This window comes from Phymastichus coffea, unplaced genomic scaffold, assembly GCF_024137745.1.
Source record: "Phymastichus coffea isolate CEN01 unplaced genomic scaffold, Cenicafe_Pcof_1.1 PCOF00061, whole genome shotgun sequence".
In the NCBI taxonomy this organism is placed as follows: Eukaryota; Metazoa; Arthropoda; class Insecta; order Hymenoptera; family Eulophidae; genus Phymastichus; species Phymastichus coffea.
This window is the reverse complement of record NW_026706872.1, coordinates 1625555-1645547: the sequence shown is the minus strand read 5'-3', so window position 1 is coordinate 1645547 and position 19993 is coordinate 1625555. Positions and strand designations below refer to the sequence as shown.

The window sequence follows — 19993 nt, the reverse complement described above, 5'->3', positions numbered from 1 at the left end:
TTTTTAGCAGAGTCATTTACTATTTCATTACCTGAGATACCTTTGTGGCTCGGGACCCAAGCAAAGATGACCTCTTGATTATTTTCTAGTAGTTCTAAAAGTCGAAGTTTTATTCTAAAAATAGTGATGTGAGATGACTCGACCATGCATCCCCTTTGTGAGATGGACGTAAGACAGCTTAACGAATCAGTAAAAATTATGGCTTTGTTTATTTTTTTTAAAATGATGAGTTCCAGTGTCAGGTGGATTACAAAAGCATCGGCTGAGAATCTATCCTAAATTGTAAATTAACATTAAGAGGTTCAGGACTATAAATTGCTAATTCGACATAAAGCCCAGGACCTTTTTTTGATCTATTAGTATAAAAGGGGGTATAGGAGTTTAGAAGGTCATGAAATTGTATATTGAATTCATTGTCGGGATTGTCAGCCTTAGCAATAATAGAATCTTTATCAAAGATATAGTATGCTTGGACTTGTTGAGCATCAAGATAGAAAACGTAACAAGGAGGGATGGGGCTTGAATATAACTTATTTCGGAATGATTTTAGTTCTAAGTATGCAGTAAGAAGAGGAAAAGTGCGTAGATATTTAGGGGAGCTGTTGTTTGTGCAATCAGCTAACTGACATATTCACATATAGCAGTAATAGAAGGATGGTTCGTGATTGAGAGCGAGCGGAGAATATAGTTGAAGGAGAGTTTATTTTGTTTCAGATGTACGGGATGAATTCGAGATTCAGCATAGACAATCCTGTCGGCGAGGCAGAGACGATTTATCTAGGCAACTTTCTCTTTTTCTCGGAGGGAATTAGCCGATTTTAGCGCCGCGCTCGGTAGTTAGTGAACCACTATAGAAGACTTACATAATAATATGAGCGCAGCTTATATCGACTACGGAGATGTATACAGTCTCCATGTTATCGACCATGGTACTGTAGGTGACGAAGATAACCCTCCCTTGCATATCTTTTTGTAAAAAGGAATCCATTAATTTTATAGAAAATTAATACTATTTTACGATGAAAAAGTCTTGCGATATATCGTTTTTGTTATTTTTTTGAAATGGTAGAATACGCTTTTCGTTCACTCGATTTTAATAATTTTATAGTTTTTTTTGTTATTATATTTCCTTATTAAACAATATAATGTCTAATAATAAATAACATTCGATATACTTAACTTTAATGATAGTTACGATGATTAATGTGGTCATTGTCAACTATCTACGAAATTTTTACCGTGTAAAATAATTATCTTTTTAATAGAAAAATATTGTTACGAAAGCCATAATTCAATTGTATAAAAAGCATAGATTTTTAACATAAAAATTTACAATAATTATAATTATTTTTTAATTTATTAGTAATTGTCATCTGTTTTGAACTTAGTAAAAACTAAATGTTGGCAATTACTTTGATTTTGAATGACAAAAAAAAAATGAATCAATTATCTTCTTTAGATTAGGAGACGCGACATTTGGACGAGTGCGAAAATTGCAATCTGCATTTGGAGTCGTTCTCCAGTGTTGCTGCACGCCATCAACTTACAAATGCTAGAGAGAGTTTTGGTGGCTTAATTAAGTCTAGCGACAATGTTTTTGAATTAATTAAGATGGTTGAAAATTGTGTGACCTTTATAATTGAGTGTAATAATGGCATGACTAGAGATAGTATGCAGTTCATTGTTCAAAAAATAATAAAAACGAACTCTCTCGCGTTTGTTGGTTGTGCAGATCATGTAATAAAATTAACATACAAATTCATAATTTACTATTCAGAAAGACGAATGGAAATGGCGTGCGAGTGACACAATATTGTCCATGATGCAAAAAAATTAAAATCTAAAGAACTACGCAAATAGTCAAAATATTAATTTCAGTTTTTATATTCATTATTTAATTGTTTATATTAAATATATGCGGGAACATCATCATCAATCAAACCCCACACATAATACCTCATCTAAACGTAGAATTTCTCGTTATTTTCCAAATCCGGAATCAAAAATAGGGGTTCCTATGCAAAAAATCACTGTGACCTTCAAATGACCTTGAAAATCATTCTAAGTGTCTGTGTGTGTGTGTAACAATCTCACTTAAACAAACTTCTAAAACTTTTTCGAAAAATTTAGTTATTATACAGGGTGTTCCAGACCACCCGTACACCCCCTCTAGAATCCAAAATAATGGATTAATCAAAAACTGCTTCAGACAAAAGTTGCTGGGCTTCGAGGGGGACATATCCGTACGACCTTGACTTTGACCTTGGAGGTCATGTTCAAGGTCATTTCAAGGTCAACTTTGTTTTTTTAAATAGGAACCCCCATTTTTGACCCCGGATTCGGAAAGAGCGGGAAATTTTACGTCCAAAACGGTATTTTTAAATTTTTTTTCATGCCCTTGAGAAGGTCGATTTAAGGTCAAATGCTTGAAAAACTGCCTAAAAGCGTTTTATTAATTTTTAAGATATCGAAAAATGACCTCTACAAAATTTGTTCAGAATAGAGTGGGCCACCCAATGCACCAAAAACCTTTGACCTTTAACCTCATTTTGAAGGTCATTTCAAGGTCGAAGTGTTTTTTGTAATGGAAACCCCTCTTTTTGACCCCGGATTCGCACATAGCGCGAAACTCAACACAATACCTTATCCAAACGTCGGATTTCGAATGATGAACAACTCAAACAGAAGAAAATTGAAGAGTATGAAAGAAGAAGAGCAGGAAAGCTTGGACTGCCTTACGAAGGAAAATCATTACATGGATAAGTCGTAGCAAAACTAGAAGCAGAAGTAGGTCAGAAGAGTCTCATCAGACAAGTCACTCAAGATCAACTCACAACATTGTATCCCAAGATATGTCAAAAAAGTATAGAAAATACAATATTATACATTTATGTACTTGATTAAAGTCTAATACAGATAACTTCAATGTAATGTTCATTTTGCTGTTTTAGAATTAACTCTTCATCAGGAAATAAACCACTATTCAATGGTCCATCGGAAGCTCTGAAACTAAGTGAAAGTGATCTGCATAGAATCACTGTGAGAATTCATAGAAAAATATCAGCTTCATCAGTCGAAAATACTGCAATTAATCGTGCAGTTGTTAACCCAGAGGAGATAAAGTTAAAAAGAAGAGAGGATAAATTTATGTTTTATTGTTATTTCTACCTGAAAATATATAGGTTCAACTAAGAAGATCAAAATTGGAGCTAGTATTTTGCAGATTTTATTAGATGTACTTGCATAATAGTTTCCATTTCCTTCAAGAAGCAAAGTTAGATCATTGATAAATTTTATGACGAATATAGTTGCAGTATATAAGATGCATATTTTATAGTTTATTAATTAAAAATTAATACAACTAACAAGTTTATTCAAATACTCTATTCTTCCAAGATAATTTCATGTGATACTTCATCAACAATGGAAGAGTTACTAATTGCCAATTTTTCTAAAAACCAGTGTCAATCCATTTTTGCCCATTCATTTTAAGTAATACATAGTTACCAAAAACTAGAATTGTGTCAAGCTTCTAACATGCAGTTTAAACATTTATGAATAACTTTACTGTGAGGAAGAACTTTATAATTTATTACAACAGGAGAAGGAGCGAAACCGATATTCGACCGCGAAGAGTTGAAACCAGCTGAAGTCGAAGTTGAAGAACGCCGCATCGTCGAATACTTTTGTGCCTATTACAAACATAAATCCAAAGACGTTAAGGCAGCTTATTGAATAGAGCTTCTCACTTCACATGATTGACGAGTCTATTCACTTAAATATCTACAAATTATACATGCGTGAATATACGCCAAAGTAACAAGCACATGGAACTGGAGCTGTTGTATAATTAGATATGTCAGATTTTACGCACTCGTTATGGTTCTTTTCTTTATTAATCCCAACAATTATTAATATTAATTATATTGATATTAATATTTATCCAATATTAATCGCCAACAATTTCCCTTAAAAACCTGGGAGCTGACTTCGCAGTCCTCAAAAAAACAACTATAATAGAAGAACCGTCATTAATATGCCTATATCTCACGACTATATACATGCACTCGTTATAAAATACATTCAGGCACAGTTTCACCGTGATAGCCAAACACAATAACACATATATGCGTATTGAGCGCGGCTACCGAGAAAAATGTATTTATTTAAAAATTATCGTATGTCAGTTATTTATGCATGAATTTTGAATAAAAAAGCCAGTAATACTTACTTTCATCTATAATTTTGTTTATTTACTATAAATACTTGAACCAAACTTTACCAATAAAATTATTCGTGAAAAATTATTTTAATTATACTGTTTTACCGTTTTCGATGAAAACCGTTATTAAGTATCGTTTATTGAAATGAACTTACTGATAACATTATTGTATAGATATTAGAGGTGTGCATTGTATAAGTGTAGATGAAACGAAAAGAAAACATTATACAAGATTTATTTCTTTTAATGCGAAACTAAACTTTCTTTTGTTTCTACACATTTGTGAAATTTCAGATCACATACGCTCACGTACACGCATTTCTTAATGTCTATAGAACAATTTTAACAATTCATTTTATCAATAAACAATTCTTCATAAATCATTTTTCATTAAAAATCGGAAAAAAATATGATTAAAAATTATAGTCCCTAGATAATTTTATACAGCAGTTCTGACAGAACTAAATCATAACAGTAATTATAAGTGTAATGACAGATTACTTTATCCTCAACATTATGTTTTATATAAAGCTTCGTGCATAAATAAAAACGCACATATATACGCACGCACACAAAAGCGCGTGCGTACACACACACGCCGAATGTAATTTTAATTCATTTTACTGCGCGTCAGCGCGTCTTACAGACAACTTTACAAATTAAATGACGTTTATTGTAGATTTGGAGATAATACATAAAGTTTTTGTGTTTCCGAATAATGTGTACGGTTGTACATAAATATAATTAAAATATTCAATTATTTTAATATTCATATGAAATCATCGTTGACCTTCGCCTTGAATAGCGTTCCCGCGATTGCCACATTTTTTTACGTTCATCCGAACTCGTATAGGTCTCCGGTCAATAAAGTAATTTGTTTAAATAATCCAATTTTTTAACTCCATTTTTTAATACTTAATTCTTAATGCAACAAATATTTTTAAATACATATAATACACATTGACTAATATCGAATATAACGAAAAATATTAATTTGATGGTATAATTAATTAAAAAAATTATATTGTACATAACCTTTTATTCAATTTCACCTACGAACAACGAATCACAGAACGTTACATTAAATTTTTCTTTTAAATAACTTTATACGTTAATTCTATCGTAACAGAGTCTTAATAATCAAGTTTCTTTATTACATTGTATTAATAAAATATAATGATTGAATATAATTGCCAATTTATTCATATCATAAACATAGAAAAAAACATTTTTTGCTACAATAATTTTTAAAGATAATCTTCTACACGTTGTACTTTTTTGCGACACATTCATATTAAAATTCTTAGTCGAATATGCAAATATAACATTTTGGCAGAAAACGCGCTTTTAGCATATTCTAATATATATGTATGTATGTTGTTGTTTAGCTCAAAAAGTTATTTAAAATAAGGACGGTAAAACCATCGGTCGATTACCACATTTACTTTTAAGTACCCGTGAATGAATTTGCAATGTAAAAATCAGAGTGCATAAGAACATTATTATATGAGTTACAGTTTAGCTTCTATACTTGATTAATTTTCATTATCAAAGGCAACATTTTGTATTAATAATTTGTGAAGGCATTGTTCTTTGTATCATTGCGGTTACCATGGTGGTTTTGAAACAAACGCATATAAATTACAGTGTGAAAAACGCTTTTTATGATACAAATATATGTTTCAGAAATATTAGAAACTTAAACATTTTATTGGCAGCACTGGATAAGTATTTTACATTACAGATTTTCGCAACTCTTTACTGCATACACTTATCTTGAAAAATATATAGTAAAATTACGCTTGAATTGTATTTAGACTGTTCAGAGAGCATTGCTAAGTCTTAAGGTAATTACATTTTTACACGTATTTTTTCTCTAGCGCACACCCCCTTATAACGTATGAATATAATATCATTCACACAATCACACGCATACATATTTGAATTACATTCTTTTTTATTTTCTGATAAATTACTCTTTACTCTTCGTAGTAACAATAAACGTCTGGTACGATTACCAGTGACTCTCCAACCATATTTACAGGAAATATCATTGAATTCCAACTTAGAGTCGCATTAAATTTTAAACATTTTTAAAATGATAGCTTTTGCTGAAAAAGTATATATACAAAGAAATAAAAAGTTATATTTGTAATGTCAACATAATCACTTATATTGCGATAAACTAAGAGAAAGGTGATAGTTTCTTTATGTGTTTTGATTTTCGATGCTATGCTGATTTTGGATGATAAATTTACTTAATAGGAAGCATTATTTTTTAAAAGAAATATGTCCAAAGACAGTAAAGACTTATGTTACGTATCCGTGCGCTATAGCAATCGTTTTGAGTCATCGGATGCTACCTTCTTATGTTGACTTGTCGCATCACTTGTGAAAGCAAAAGAAGAATTATATTTTTTCTTATTTATTATCTCACTTTCTGTAATGCTATAACAGAAATATAATTTTGATTAATAATAGATAACAATTGTTAGCTACGTGTTTAATACATCTGGGTGAAAAATTATGAAAATTTTCCAATCACATTCTATGATTTCAACGTAAAACAATAGAGTAGCGTCAAGTTGGATCTAAGATAGCATAAAGTTCTTTCATTTAAAATCACTCATTATGTGAAAGTATCTTAATATTTTACACAATTGTACTCCACTTATATGTACACACATACATATGACGGCCAACCACATTCTAAATGTTCATTGATATTAAGAATTAGGACACCGAACGCTAATCAATATTCTTGGACCTCATATGTGTTGCGTAATCACGCTTGTAGTTACTTATTAATATAATTTGTTACATCCAGCACCACGATTTCACGATTTCTGTTTAGTAAATACAACCATTACTTTATTTGTATATTTTATATATGTACATATCTATATATACATGTGAATAGAGTATACTTTGCTAAATAATTTATTCATTTATATATGGAACTGATTGTTATTTTTAATTTCCAAATATATCCCAAAATGCCTTGCCGTAAAGAATGAATACTACATTTGCAGTTTCAATCTCAATATTACTCGACATTTTTAATTTTCGTTTTCACAGCCTTCAAATTACGCGTTTAATTCATTATAAAATGTAATATTTGTTTCGCCTTATTATAACCAACTAACAATCAAATTCGATTAGTATTAATTACAAAATACATGAGCTTGTATTTTTCTTCCATTAAAATGCGCAGCAAATGATCGCGAAAATATATTTGTAAGTAATTTAATATTATGATTGAGGATTTGTGCAGGGAATAACGATTTTGCGATGTATTTTTGGCTAGCCAATTGTTATTACATTCATTCACTTGTGCAATTCGGAAGAAAAATTGTTTATTAAAGTGGCTGACCTTTTAATATTACTAGCCTGGGTGAAAAGTAGTATGAAAGCCATCAGTTAATTTATTTTCTGTAAAAATGTATCAGGCGTAAAGCATCAACTTTCCTTTTTTCCTTTTTCTTTTTTATTTTTGAGGTTACTTTATCAAAAAAGAATGAATTATGGAAAATCGAAAGCTATGGAAATGTAGTTTACACGTTTAGATTAAGTGAACAACGCTTTCTACATTTCAATAATTTCACTGAAAAATGGATTAAATCAAATCTGGACTTGCGTAAACATGATAAAAAAATAATTATATCTCGATAAGTGTGATTGAGTGTGTTTGTGTGTATTTGGATTTGATTAACGCAACAGGTTGTGCTTCGATTAATTGCCTGCCTGAAAAAGATCACAGCTGGTCTCGATCAGGCGAGCCGAAAATTATAGCAACAAGACATCGGAAAAGACAAAAATGTTCGATAGATTGTCAATCACGCACCCGTACAGTCGATTTCAATAATGTCCTTGGGTACGTCTACGAACTGATAAACGAGCCGTTGACCATCGACCTTAGCGAGAATGCCGCGTTGATAATAGTAACGCAAGGCTCGACCCATCGTCTCATAGTTCATGTCAGGCTTGTTTTTGTGGAGACCCCATAGTCTTGAAACTGCCTTGCTGTCAACAAGTTTAAAAATTCCACGCTCGCGGTTCGTCCATTTAATGTAGCGTGGACAATACTCGCGATCTTGAAGGAGCTTCAGCAAAAATTCCCAAAGATAAGTGGTCGAGCCCTCGCGCGATTTACGTTTCACAGGAAGGCCTTGACCAGGAACCGGCCCGCCGGTTGACTGCTCATTGATGCTGGATCCTGGGCCCGCGCCACCAACAGCTACCATCCGAGATTTTTTGAGCTTGCTTTTCTTTGCTCGAGGTGGGAAGCCCAATTCAAGCAAGTACAGTTCATCAGATACTGAAGATGTTGCCGCTTGAATGACACTTGTTGGCACACCACCTGGGCCGCTGACTCCTGCTGCGATACCGTTGGCGCATGTTCCGGTACCAGCAGTTGTCGTCGACGTGCTTGCCATTGTTGCTATTGCCCTCGACTGAGAGCTCGTGCAGCTTCCCGAATACGAGGTAACGCTTCCTGCTACCGATCCATTGCTATTGTACATTGACGTCATGTAGCTCCCATAGCTATCTGGCACTGCAACACACACATACATATTTCTTAGTAATTATTTCTGCTAATTACGTCACGGTGGTAGTATTAACTTCTTTATGTCTTTTTTAAACTATATAGTTCATATATATCTTCTTTTTATCACGTATACGTCATATTTTATAAATATAGCAACTCTACTACTAACAATGGCAAAAGGAGCTAAAAATTATTCTAAAGCTTGTGAATGAACCGACAGCTCATGTTAATAAATTAATGTAACTTCCTTTAACATATAACAACAACGTATAACAAATTTTAATTTTTTTCGTGTGACTGGAAATATTGTAATTTAGAAAATACAGTAAAACTGTTAACGATAGCAAATGATTGTTCATAAGGAAATTAAAGTATATTATATGTGGTATTTCGATTGAATAGAAAACGATATATGGGCTGCAAATACAGATCAGTAATTTTGAGGCAGCGACAACAGTGCGGAAAGAGTAATATAAGTATAGAGATGGAAAGGCAAAGAAGGGGAGAGTTGACCTTGAGCTGTGTCGGGAAAGTCAGGCAGTCACTGACCGACAGACTAACTTAAGACCCTATCTTTTTCTCTTTTACTCTTTCTCCCCACCCTTTCGACTGTCCCCCTCCCCGTTTATTCTCTTATTCTTATTTTCCTTTTTCTTCCTGCCTTATACTCTTATGCCCGTCTATCTTTATCTCTTTTCATACAACTTGCATAAAGTTATTTTTTTCTCCAACACGTATTTTTTCGTTTTTTTTTATTTCATTGAAAGTATACAACTATTGCGTTGAAGTATAAAATTAAAGACGGATTGTTGTTAGGCAATCAATTCATGCTTCAGCCATTTTCGTAAACATTTTTTCATTTGTAAACATAATCAATAACCAGGCAGTTTGTAATAATTCAATACTCTATCGTCAACTAAATTGCGTTGACCTGTGTAATAAATTTTTGCCCCATCAATTCGATCGATAATTTTTAAATTGACTACTATAACGATAACATAAATATTGAGAAATAAATGTTACGTGCATCAATACTGAGGGAATCAATTGAATAAATGGAAAAAACCCAACCCAAAGCACTATAAATGTAGTATATGTAAGCATAAGCGTGTAAAAGGCTGCATAGAAGCAGAAGGTGAGACAAGAGGAAAGACTGAGCAAAATAAGGAAAAGGAATAATCGCTATTTAGGAGGGGCGCAATTGCACAGCTACATGGGCAGATAGACTATGTCTGAAGAAGAGAGGGAGTAAGGAAGAGGAGAAGTAGCAGGCGGTAGAGAAGAAGAAAGGGAGAAGAGGGTAGCTGGTTGCACGTCCACGACGAGTCACAATCGTTAAACCACAAGTGGGGGAATAGAGGAGGGGGCAGACGGGGTGAATTGCCGGCGACAAGGTCACTATGTACTACTACACTGCACTTTAAAACCGGAGTTGTGAGAAGACTGCTTGCTTGCACATTATAAGCAGCTCTGCTGTGTCTGTCGTATTTAAGTTAATAATTTAAATAAATATGTTCATATAATTGTTATTATGTAAAGCAACGTACTTGCAAAATAATCGAAATGATGCATTTTTAATGCATAGAGAAAACGATTCAAGACGATATTTACGTAATCTTTTAAAAAACTTTCGTTTATCAGAAACTTTTCGTGAATACTCACGCTAGAAAAATATTAGCATTAATAAAGGAACATACACAGAGTTCAGAAATTTACGCCCAATAATGAATGTATTGATTGAGAACCACTTATTCTCATCTTCCTTTTGGAAAGGATCTTGGAAATTTATTACAGATAGAGAAAAACAGTGGTGGGGAGAGAAATAAAGATAAACACTGATGCGGAAGGGGGGGGGCGAAGAAAAGAAGAAAAGAGAGTGATTTCCATTGCTATATACAAATCATACTCAGTTAGCACATGTCCAACCATCCACCATCAAAATTAGTTGATAATATTGAAATTTATTAAATACTATTATTTCACGGCGTATCGTGTAATAAGGTTTGACTATCATAAAAATATGGTTATGTTAAACTAGCACTGAAAAATACAAGCTATCGCTTAAATCATTTTTAAGACCATTATTTTTGTTCTAACAATTTACTGTGCTATTTATGAACATTAAACTTGAATTCCAAGTTCGACCTGACAAATGATTAAAATACTTTGTTCGATAATAATATCTGGATTAATTTAAGAAGGAAGCTTGAAAAAACGCCATATACGTATATATAGTTAAGAGGCTATATCATTTAATTAAAACTTCTTTGGTTGGATACATAATACAAGTGTGAAAAGAGTGAGATTTACCTTGTTACCAAATAGCTATGGCGTAACGTTTTGCTTATTCACGTTTGATTATTCAATCCGACATACTTTTACTTAACTGCTATCGCGCACAGTATCGGATTGTCACATAAGCGAATGGTATAAACATAGGAATCACATTGACTACATATAAGAAAACTTACTACTGTTTGAACGCATAATTTTCAAGCGCAAATACTAGTAAAATTGCACAAGTTAAGATTTAGTTTACTAAAAAGTTAAATCATAAATGCATTTACTTTTGGAAAACAATGACCGATCACACTTTACGTGCGGCACCTACTTGACAATCGCTAACTCTTAGTAAACTATTAACCTAAGGTTGTTTGAAATTTCTTCATAAATATATTTAATTTGTTATTATAATTGACTACAAACGTTTTTACTAAATTTTTTATTCAGATACCCGTATTAATCTTTACAAAGATTGTAATCAATGCTTTCATTATTATAAATATTAAAACCGTCATTAGTACTGTTTTTATAAAATTTATATTAATCTGAAAAGAAAACTAGTAAATATTGCTTTACTTTCAAAATATTGACTTGAAATTCATGACAATAATTTACTATACTCTATGATAATAACAATCATAATTAATTTGTCAATAACAGTTTCAAACTCACGTGCTGTGGATTGTCGATAATGTAAATGTTGAATATGTGGAGATTGGTGTAAATGATGGTGATTAGGCGGTCCCATCGTCGGTACACTGTGACTGCCGTGTTGATGCGGTGAATTGCCTCTGTGAGCCTGATAATGAGTAGTTTGCTGATGATGTTGAGAATGAAATGGAGGAGGCAGAAAAGTGCTAGGCCCACTGTAGGTTCCAGGGCTATGACAAACTGATCTCCCTAAAGCTAACATAATTTAAATCATTTTAGATTAATTTATTATTATACATAACTTTTAGAAACTGTTAGTGAGTTGAGTCACCTGCTGTAATGTGAGAATGATGTGACGCAGATAAGTTAGATTGAAGAACAGAATTTGGATTGAGTCTCGCTTTTAAAAGAAGGTTCGCCGCATCTTCATTAGCTCCCGATGAAGTACTCGACTCCACATCGCTGACTCCACTATCCGCAGGACTGGCTGGCAATGATCCACTTCCTATTTATGATATACAGTAATGTAGATTATATACTGAAATACAACAAGCACGTGTAAAAACACTCTTATACATATATGAATTTACACACGCACGCGCGGACACATACACACATATGTACTCGTATGTATGCACTTAAACTGTAGCAGATAAAAGTCCATAGGAGACTTCGAAGCTTTAAATCATTATGTGTTGTTTTATTTTGACTTGATAAAATTGATGGTTTATTGATGGCTCTTATGGTTTAACATTAACCACTATTTGCGTTTTGAGGTGATATTTTTTATTTAATATTTCCGTTAGTACATTGTTTCGTAACAATATCAACTAGCTAAAGTATCACTGCTATTATATTGGTTTGAATGATTAATTAGTCTTATTTTTATGCAGCTTCTGAATCTAGCTTTGTCATTAGCTATGCACGTGTAGCCTTCCCACGGCTGGAACAAAATGTTACCCTTCAGTTCAGAAGGGTTGCTCAAAACTTTTTATTCCACAACCAGTCTCAAAATAAAGTAATTATAAATAGGAATATCTTTTTTTAATCAAAATGACTGAACATTAAGAAAATAAAATAGAAATATTTCATGGAAAAATTGTTCATCATATTTTTCTAAAAAACTAAGAGTACATGGAATATAATTATCGTGGATAAATTGAAAATGGTATGGAATGCCAAGTGATATCAATATCAAGTAAATTATTTAATTTTTTTTTCAGTACAGTGTTGTTTTTTTTTAATTAGATTCAACAAAAATATATATTTTGTCAGTTGATTAATAACTATTTATTGGGAAAGTTCCTTTCATACAAACACTTATTCTATATACCTTTAATTTTTTCTTGATGATTTTTATTAAACGGGAAAATTACATTATCTTTTCTTAAAAATAAATTTTTTTCATATATTCCATTATCTATATACAGAAATATCAGAGAATATTTTATAGTAATTAATTTACTGTTGACTTTTATGTAGATAGTTTATATTTTCGACAGTATTTAACTTCCTAATGACTACTATACTTCTTATGTTAAATATAATAAATTAAATAGCTAGTGTTGAATCCTGCCAAATATTTCATATAAACTAAATGGGATCTTTTTTATAAATGATGGGGTTTGGCCAAAAGCGATCGTCAGGTGTGTATGCAGCTCAAGGCCTGTGTAAGTATAACTTATGGCAATGATTAAGAGATTTTATCATCATACGCTGTCTTATTTAAAAATAGGTCTCATAAATGGTAACATTGATAATTATATTTATTTTGAGCTATTCTTCGTTATTTTAAATTGTTAAGTGAATAAATATGAGGCTAATATATACAAATTTTAAATCTACGCTTTGCAATATAACATTAAGTTTGTAATCTCGCAAGTAATACAAGTAATACAAGTTTCAAAAGATTAAATTTTCATTTTCAATCGTGAAGTCTGTTTTGCAACAACCATTTTGCTTGCTCAAATTAAAAAATTTTCAAGCTCTTATGATAACTCATATTAGTATATTAAGCTAATATATTTACACACACAAGCCAAAATATATCAGCAGATTCATTGTCTTTTATTCTTTTAACAAGACTCGTTAAAAATTTCAAAATTTCTTAATGGATCTATAAAAAAATTCACAATGAACAGCGACGAAGTAATGAAATAATGTTTTGTACGTTTCTGTTTTGAATTTATGAGCATAAACGATAAAAAAACTTGAAAATTAGCACAAAAAATTATTTCAGTTATAAAACTTGAAATATTAATTTTTATTTAATTTATTTAAATTACAGGTTATTTATAAATAAAACATATAGCTTTTAGTACTGAAAACGGCTATAAATTACAATAACTGCAGCTAATTATTATCAAATTGAATATTACAGCTTTAAAAATAAGGTTTCAGTATAAAAATTGAACTTGTATTTTTATAAATAAATTAAAAATAAAGAGGAAAATGTAAATAAAATCGTTATCCATCGTTTATTCATCACATATGTAAATCACTACATCGTATGCTCAAGTGGATGCGTCACGAGATAGATTATAATTAACATCTATATTTTATATAATTATATGTTTATATAACTATTTAGAAAAAATACGATATTTTTGTAATGTGTACTTGAAATATTCATTAGAAAACATAACGTTTCTCCCAATTAATGTACGTTAAACGTCAGCTTAAATTTAGAAAAAAACATTTAAAATATATTGAACTGTTTACTAAGTATCAAAATATTTTTCATTTGATTATTTTCTGAAAAAATAAATCCATAGAATTGTTTTTATAACGTACCAATACATTTCCAAATTAGCTTCTTTTGATTATTGATATATTCACACACACACACACACACACACACACACACACACACAGGTCTTTATTTGGGTACTTTAGAATAAAACCATATAAAAATTAATTTACCTGGTGTATTGGTTGTTGGTATTGGAGCAGCAGTATAGGGAGGTTGATTTGCAAGTCTACTGTACGAATTTTGTAAAGTAACAATCCCATGTGGTTGTTGTTGATGATGGTGATACTGATGCTGATGATGATTTGAACTCAAGTGCTGTTGAGAGAGTATGCCGTGGAGAAGTTTATTACTAGTCAGAGAACCTGGCTCTGATTTGACAGTGGTCAACGCAAAAACTTCTTTTTCCGTTGATTCGCGCGATTGGGCTGCTCCTAATTCCCTTGTATCCACTATAATCGTAAGAAAAAAAATATGTAGTTAAGAAATCTAGCATTACAAATTTGTATCTATTTTTGTAAAAATTGTTGTTTATTAATGTATCCAGTATCATGTAGTTAGAATATTAAACTATATCGCAAAGTTCATACGGACGTACGCAAGTGTGCGAATGAGTAGAAGTCTCTCTCTCTCTCTCTCTCTCCCCCCCTCTATGGCGAAAAAAAGTGTATTTATCGGTTAATTGGATAATTTCTTGAGAATCAATTTTTGTTAAATTTGGTTTCTTATTATTTTTTTCAGATCAAAAACGACTAAAAGAAAATTTTGTTAATAAAAATTTTGATTCTTTTATCTCTTCAAGGTAGTACTCCTTCAAAGTATTTGACATTTTTGTAATGACGTTATGTTAGTTAATTCCCGTACAACATTAAACTTGTTTTTCCACCAAAAGTTTATTACTCGAAAGACCTGGTGAAATAATAAAAACAAATTTTTTTTACTTAAAATGTATAAAATATTTAAAGTAACTAAAAAACGTATATTCTTTGATAATCATTGGCTGTTTTGGTTATCCATAAATGAAGACAGATTAAGCTGTTATTTTATTAACTTTATTTTAACCAGTTCACAATAGATATGCTTTTTTTTATAAATTTCACTATTATAGTAGCTACTTGTAATTCGATAAGCACTTGTGCCGTAAAGAAAAAAATGTGGTAATCGTGAAATTGCTAGCAAGAGCGAAGGTCAACATTAATCGTGGTCTGATATATTCTATAAGAACAATAGTCAACTTATATGAGATCGGCGTAGTTTTCATTAAAAACACCTGCCGATTAAAAGGAACAAAACTGATTCGAACCCACGGTTGAAATTACATGTGTATTCTTAAATTTTCATTATTTGAATTAAAAAAGGCCCCAGTTAACCCAATGAAAAATATGAAAATCCAACTATGAAAGCATCTCATTAGAAGTATAAGAATGTTGAGGGTATATGCACGACTCCGACAATGATAAAATAATTCAAGATTTTCTTTACACTAGTAATGTCCAGCGCTCTTCGCGCGTTCATTTTTTTCATCTTTTCGTCAGATCTAATTTAATACACAAATATATAGATCAAAACTACTATTAACAGAATTAAAAATTCAAAAATTCAATAAGCATTAAATTTGATATGAGATATATTCGCCGACGATGCTATTTATTTGCCAATAAATATACAGTTACATCGATAAATATGATTGAAAAATATTATCAATGATAATTTATGTTTTTATCATCCGGAGTTCCGTGTTGAAAAATCATTGTTCAAAAGTTCAACAAACACGATAAAAAAATAGAATATAAGTTCTAAAAAGATTTCTTTTCTATAATCATATCTTTCACGATGTAAATAACATACTTTAGCAGACATTTATAGTTATTAACGCATTAAAAAAATATATTTTACTATACTATGACACTGGAATCACTGTACAATATTTTATCGTGATAATCTATCTATTTAAATATTTTATTATTTATATTTAAAATTTTTGTATGTAGTAAAATTCAACTAATTTCTTTGTCGTGGTATCAGTCAAATTTTATTTTGAATTTAGTACGATTAAATTAATCAATTTACATTAAATTCATGACAACGATATTGATACACTTTTTGAACATTTAATCATCTACTAAAATCTGTAGTCTTTCATGAACGTACACAACACACACACACACACACACACACACACACACACACACACACACACACACACATATATACCATCACATAATAGCTTATCATGTGACTATTATTCAACCAATCAAATCACGAATAAATTGATTTAAGTTTATAAGAGGATTTCATTTAATTTAATAGAAACATATACTTATATACTTGAACAATTAATATTCACGAAAACTTTACCTATATTCTGATCTGAATAAACGGCATCTAATTATTTTGTAATATACTTTCTGGTACCAAGAATAATAAAATCACTGTAGTGATCAAGCTCTGTGTACGTATAAGGCGCTTAGGCACAGTAAAATGAATATCTGTCACACATATGTTTACCTATGATTTTATTTATTTGCCAGAACCTTTAAATAAATTTATCTATAGACTGTCATTTATAATCATTTTTTTCGACTTTCAATGAAGAGTGTGCTCTAAAGTATCATTTATTTAAACAAAATAATTGTTAACACGCACGCGCGCGCGCCCGTGTGTGTGAGTGTGATGTGAGATTAAGTAAATGAGAGAAAGTTAAAAAAACTTTAGTTTCTATTTATGTATATGCATATTGCATATACAGTATAATATAGTATAACATAATACTTATTATGCTTCAGCATATAAAGACAAATAAATTACCTATAAAAAGTTTCCTATTTATTAGTTTGATCGACATGTACACATAGACTTTATCTAATATCTGTACAACAGTGTTAACAATAAGTTTTTTTAATAAACAAAACTTTATAACATTTTTCATCGAAAATTGAAAAAGAATATGATAAAAAATATTGTTCAGGGATAATTTTATTCATACAGTTTGGCATAAGTTTTCTATAAATAAACCAAATGAAAGGTAAAGTAAGTAATACAAGTTACTTTCAATTTTTAAATCAGACTTTTTGCAAAAATAACTAAGATACGATAATTTTTATAAATTAATTTTTTCCAGATGATGTGCTGTATACGTATATATATATGTATTTGATCAGCGTCTGAGCGATGCATATGAGCGTGCGTATATATCGTATATATAAATACAAGGTAGCGTATCTTTGTGACAGTCCTTTCGTTAGTTTTTTCTGACGTTTCCAAATGCTCATTTGAACCTCAGAACACTAAAAGTAGAGCTTCGCTCTTTAATAAAATTTGAATAGTGTTTGTACAGTGTTGCACATTAAAAGGTTATTCTGTTGTATTACTAGAATCAAAAAAGATGTGTTACACTGACACCGGAACGTCATCAATTACTAACGAACTAGGCACTTAATTGAACTAACATGATTTTTTTGAAATTGAGCTTTATTAACTTATATATAAGTAATTTAGCTAAACCAACGTCATTTGATTCGCATTACCCTATAATATAAATGAATAGTTATATTGTATTTTATTATTTTTGAAAAATAATAGAACGCTTTTTCGCGCGAGAAAAGTGATGTTAAGAAAAACTATAATGACTACACATTCGAAGGCTTGATACTTAGATATATCACCGTTGCATATACAAGTTCAGATAAGTATATTTTAATTAAGACATTATTATGCATCTTTTACATAACCATAATATAAATTAATGAAATATTTATTGAATAAAATGAAATTAAACTGAAAGTTTGTTAATGTAGATTACTTGCACGTACAGATATCTCGCAAAAGAGGAAGTGAAAGCCACATCGCACTGTTTCAGCGTCTCTCCTTGACCCACTACAACATTTCCATCTTACTTTCAAGCAAGCTCGACGAGTAACGCCATTTCCACCGCTATTAAGTTTATTAAGCAACTTTAGCAGAGACGGGGGCAGGAGGAGAGAGCACGAGCAAGCGTGTACCAAACCAACACGAACAAGCAGAAAAAGCCAATCACGTAATTGCATCATTCAGTGGCAAAAAAATTCAGAATTATGTCGAAAACTTTGAAATAAAAATAAAGTTTATTTATTATTTATCATGTAGAAATAAAAGAAAAAGGGTTTCTCCTTTCAACGAAAGAAATCAATAACATTTTATTGTATGCTATTGTTCGAACATATCGAATAATGACTTATCAAATTACTTGACGAGAATGTAATATTCGGTTGACATTTAGGTCTCGAAAAGAGCGAAACAAAACATCATCAAAACATTGGTCAACTTTTCAAATAAATAGTTTTGTGAGAGAATTATCATTTACTTTTTTGATTACCCGAAAAACTTATTCAAGTTTCTATAATATTTTTAATTACTGATTAAAATATAATATTATTTTCATATATAATGGCATAGGTTAATATATTGAAAGAATTTTCAACAGGTAATTCATAATAATTCATAATAATTAGTGAAAAATTGACTACATTAAAAAACTTTACTTTGTAACAATGTAGTAAATATTATTTGTCAGATTTTTTTTGGTGATGTATATTAAAAACTGTTTCTTGAATCTACATAAAAATGGAAATAGGGTTTATAAAGATAAAATCAATAATGTAAAAAAAATGAAAAAATATACTGATGGACTCAAGTGTTAAACTTTACGTAGAGATCTGAAAGAAAGGGCTGCGTTAGCACACTGAAAGTTAGACGAGCTGACCTTGGTTGACCTTGATCCTTGCTCAAGTCAAGAGTTTGGAGGGAGCGGCGACGGGCAAGCCATCGGTCCGTCTAGCCACATCGACCGGCGTCGACGAAAAGCAGAACCCTCATGACCTTACCCACCCTCTTACCACTGACTACGCACACAAACAACAAGCAGAATTTTAGCATGAAGCTAGTAGCCCTTGATTTTTTGTGCTGCTTGTCTCAGTTCTTGCTTCTTATCTTTCACCCAAGCTAATTTCTCTAACGTACGTTTGTTAACTCTCTCTCTCTATCTCTCTCTCTCTCTCTGTACACACATATATATACACACACACACATACCATACACGAATATGCTATCGATGCTGATCGCTAACCCCCTGCTTGTCAACACTTCCGAACTGATTACAAAGAATGTTTCATACGGACAACACGTTGAAGAGAGGCAGACGAATGTAAAAGTAAGCCGTGTGCCTTAGGCTATTCACTTGTGTCAGCGATCACGTAATGATTACGTGAGATGGACACATGCATACAAGCCAAGCAAGGTCAGTCTTTGACTGGACCATGCAACTTTCTCCTTGTCTCTTTCTCTCTCTCTCTCTCTCTCTCTCTCTCTCTCTCTCTCTCTCTCTCTCTCTCTCTCTCTCTCTCTCTCTCTCTGTTTTTACCTTCCCCTTGCTCACTTTTATCTTTTTGCAGTCACATGATCTATCACGTATCAAATTTTCTAAATATAAAAGCAAATTGATTAATAATGGATAAAAGAAAAAAAGTACATTAAAATTAACAGATTGTTACTTTTACATGGA

The 19993-nt window shown here is 31.3% G+C and overlaps 2 protein-coding genes across 6 annotated transcripts in view; one reads left to right on the top strand and one right to left on the bottom strand.

The window, feature by feature from the left end:
• Positions 1-2664: 2664 nt before the first annotated feature.
• LOC131666774 (uncharacterized) lies at positions 2665-3735 on the top strand (the record flags this gene model as incomplete). Its single annotated transcript, XM_058939670.1, has 3 exons — positions 2665-2732; positions 2952-3134; positions 3597-3735. Coding segments are annotated over 3 exons (390 nt in total), but the record flags the coding sequence as incomplete, so codon positions are not given.
• Positions 3736-4323: 588 nt separating this feature from the next.
• Positions 4324-19993, bottom strand: part of LOC131666872 (ecdysone-induced protein 74EF-like) — a 118957-nt gene continuing 103287 nt past the window's right edge. For 3 of the 5 annotated variants that reach the window (XM_058939884.1, XM_058939883.1, XM_058939886.1), the window contains 4 exons: positions 14628-14906; positions 12037-12210; positions 11727-11960; positions 4324-8777 (listed from right to left, as the gene is read on the bottom strand). In XM_058939884.1, the coding sequence (XP_058795867.1) occupies positions 8059-8777; positions 11727-11960; positions 12037-12210; positions 14628-14906 (1406 nt within the window). In that variant the 3' untranslated portion in view covers positions 4324-8058. The remainder of the gene's footprint in view (positions 8778-11726; positions 11961-12036; positions 12211-14627; positions 14907-19993) is intronic. The other 2 variants (XM_058939885.1, XM_058939887.1) reach the window with 2 other exon arrangements.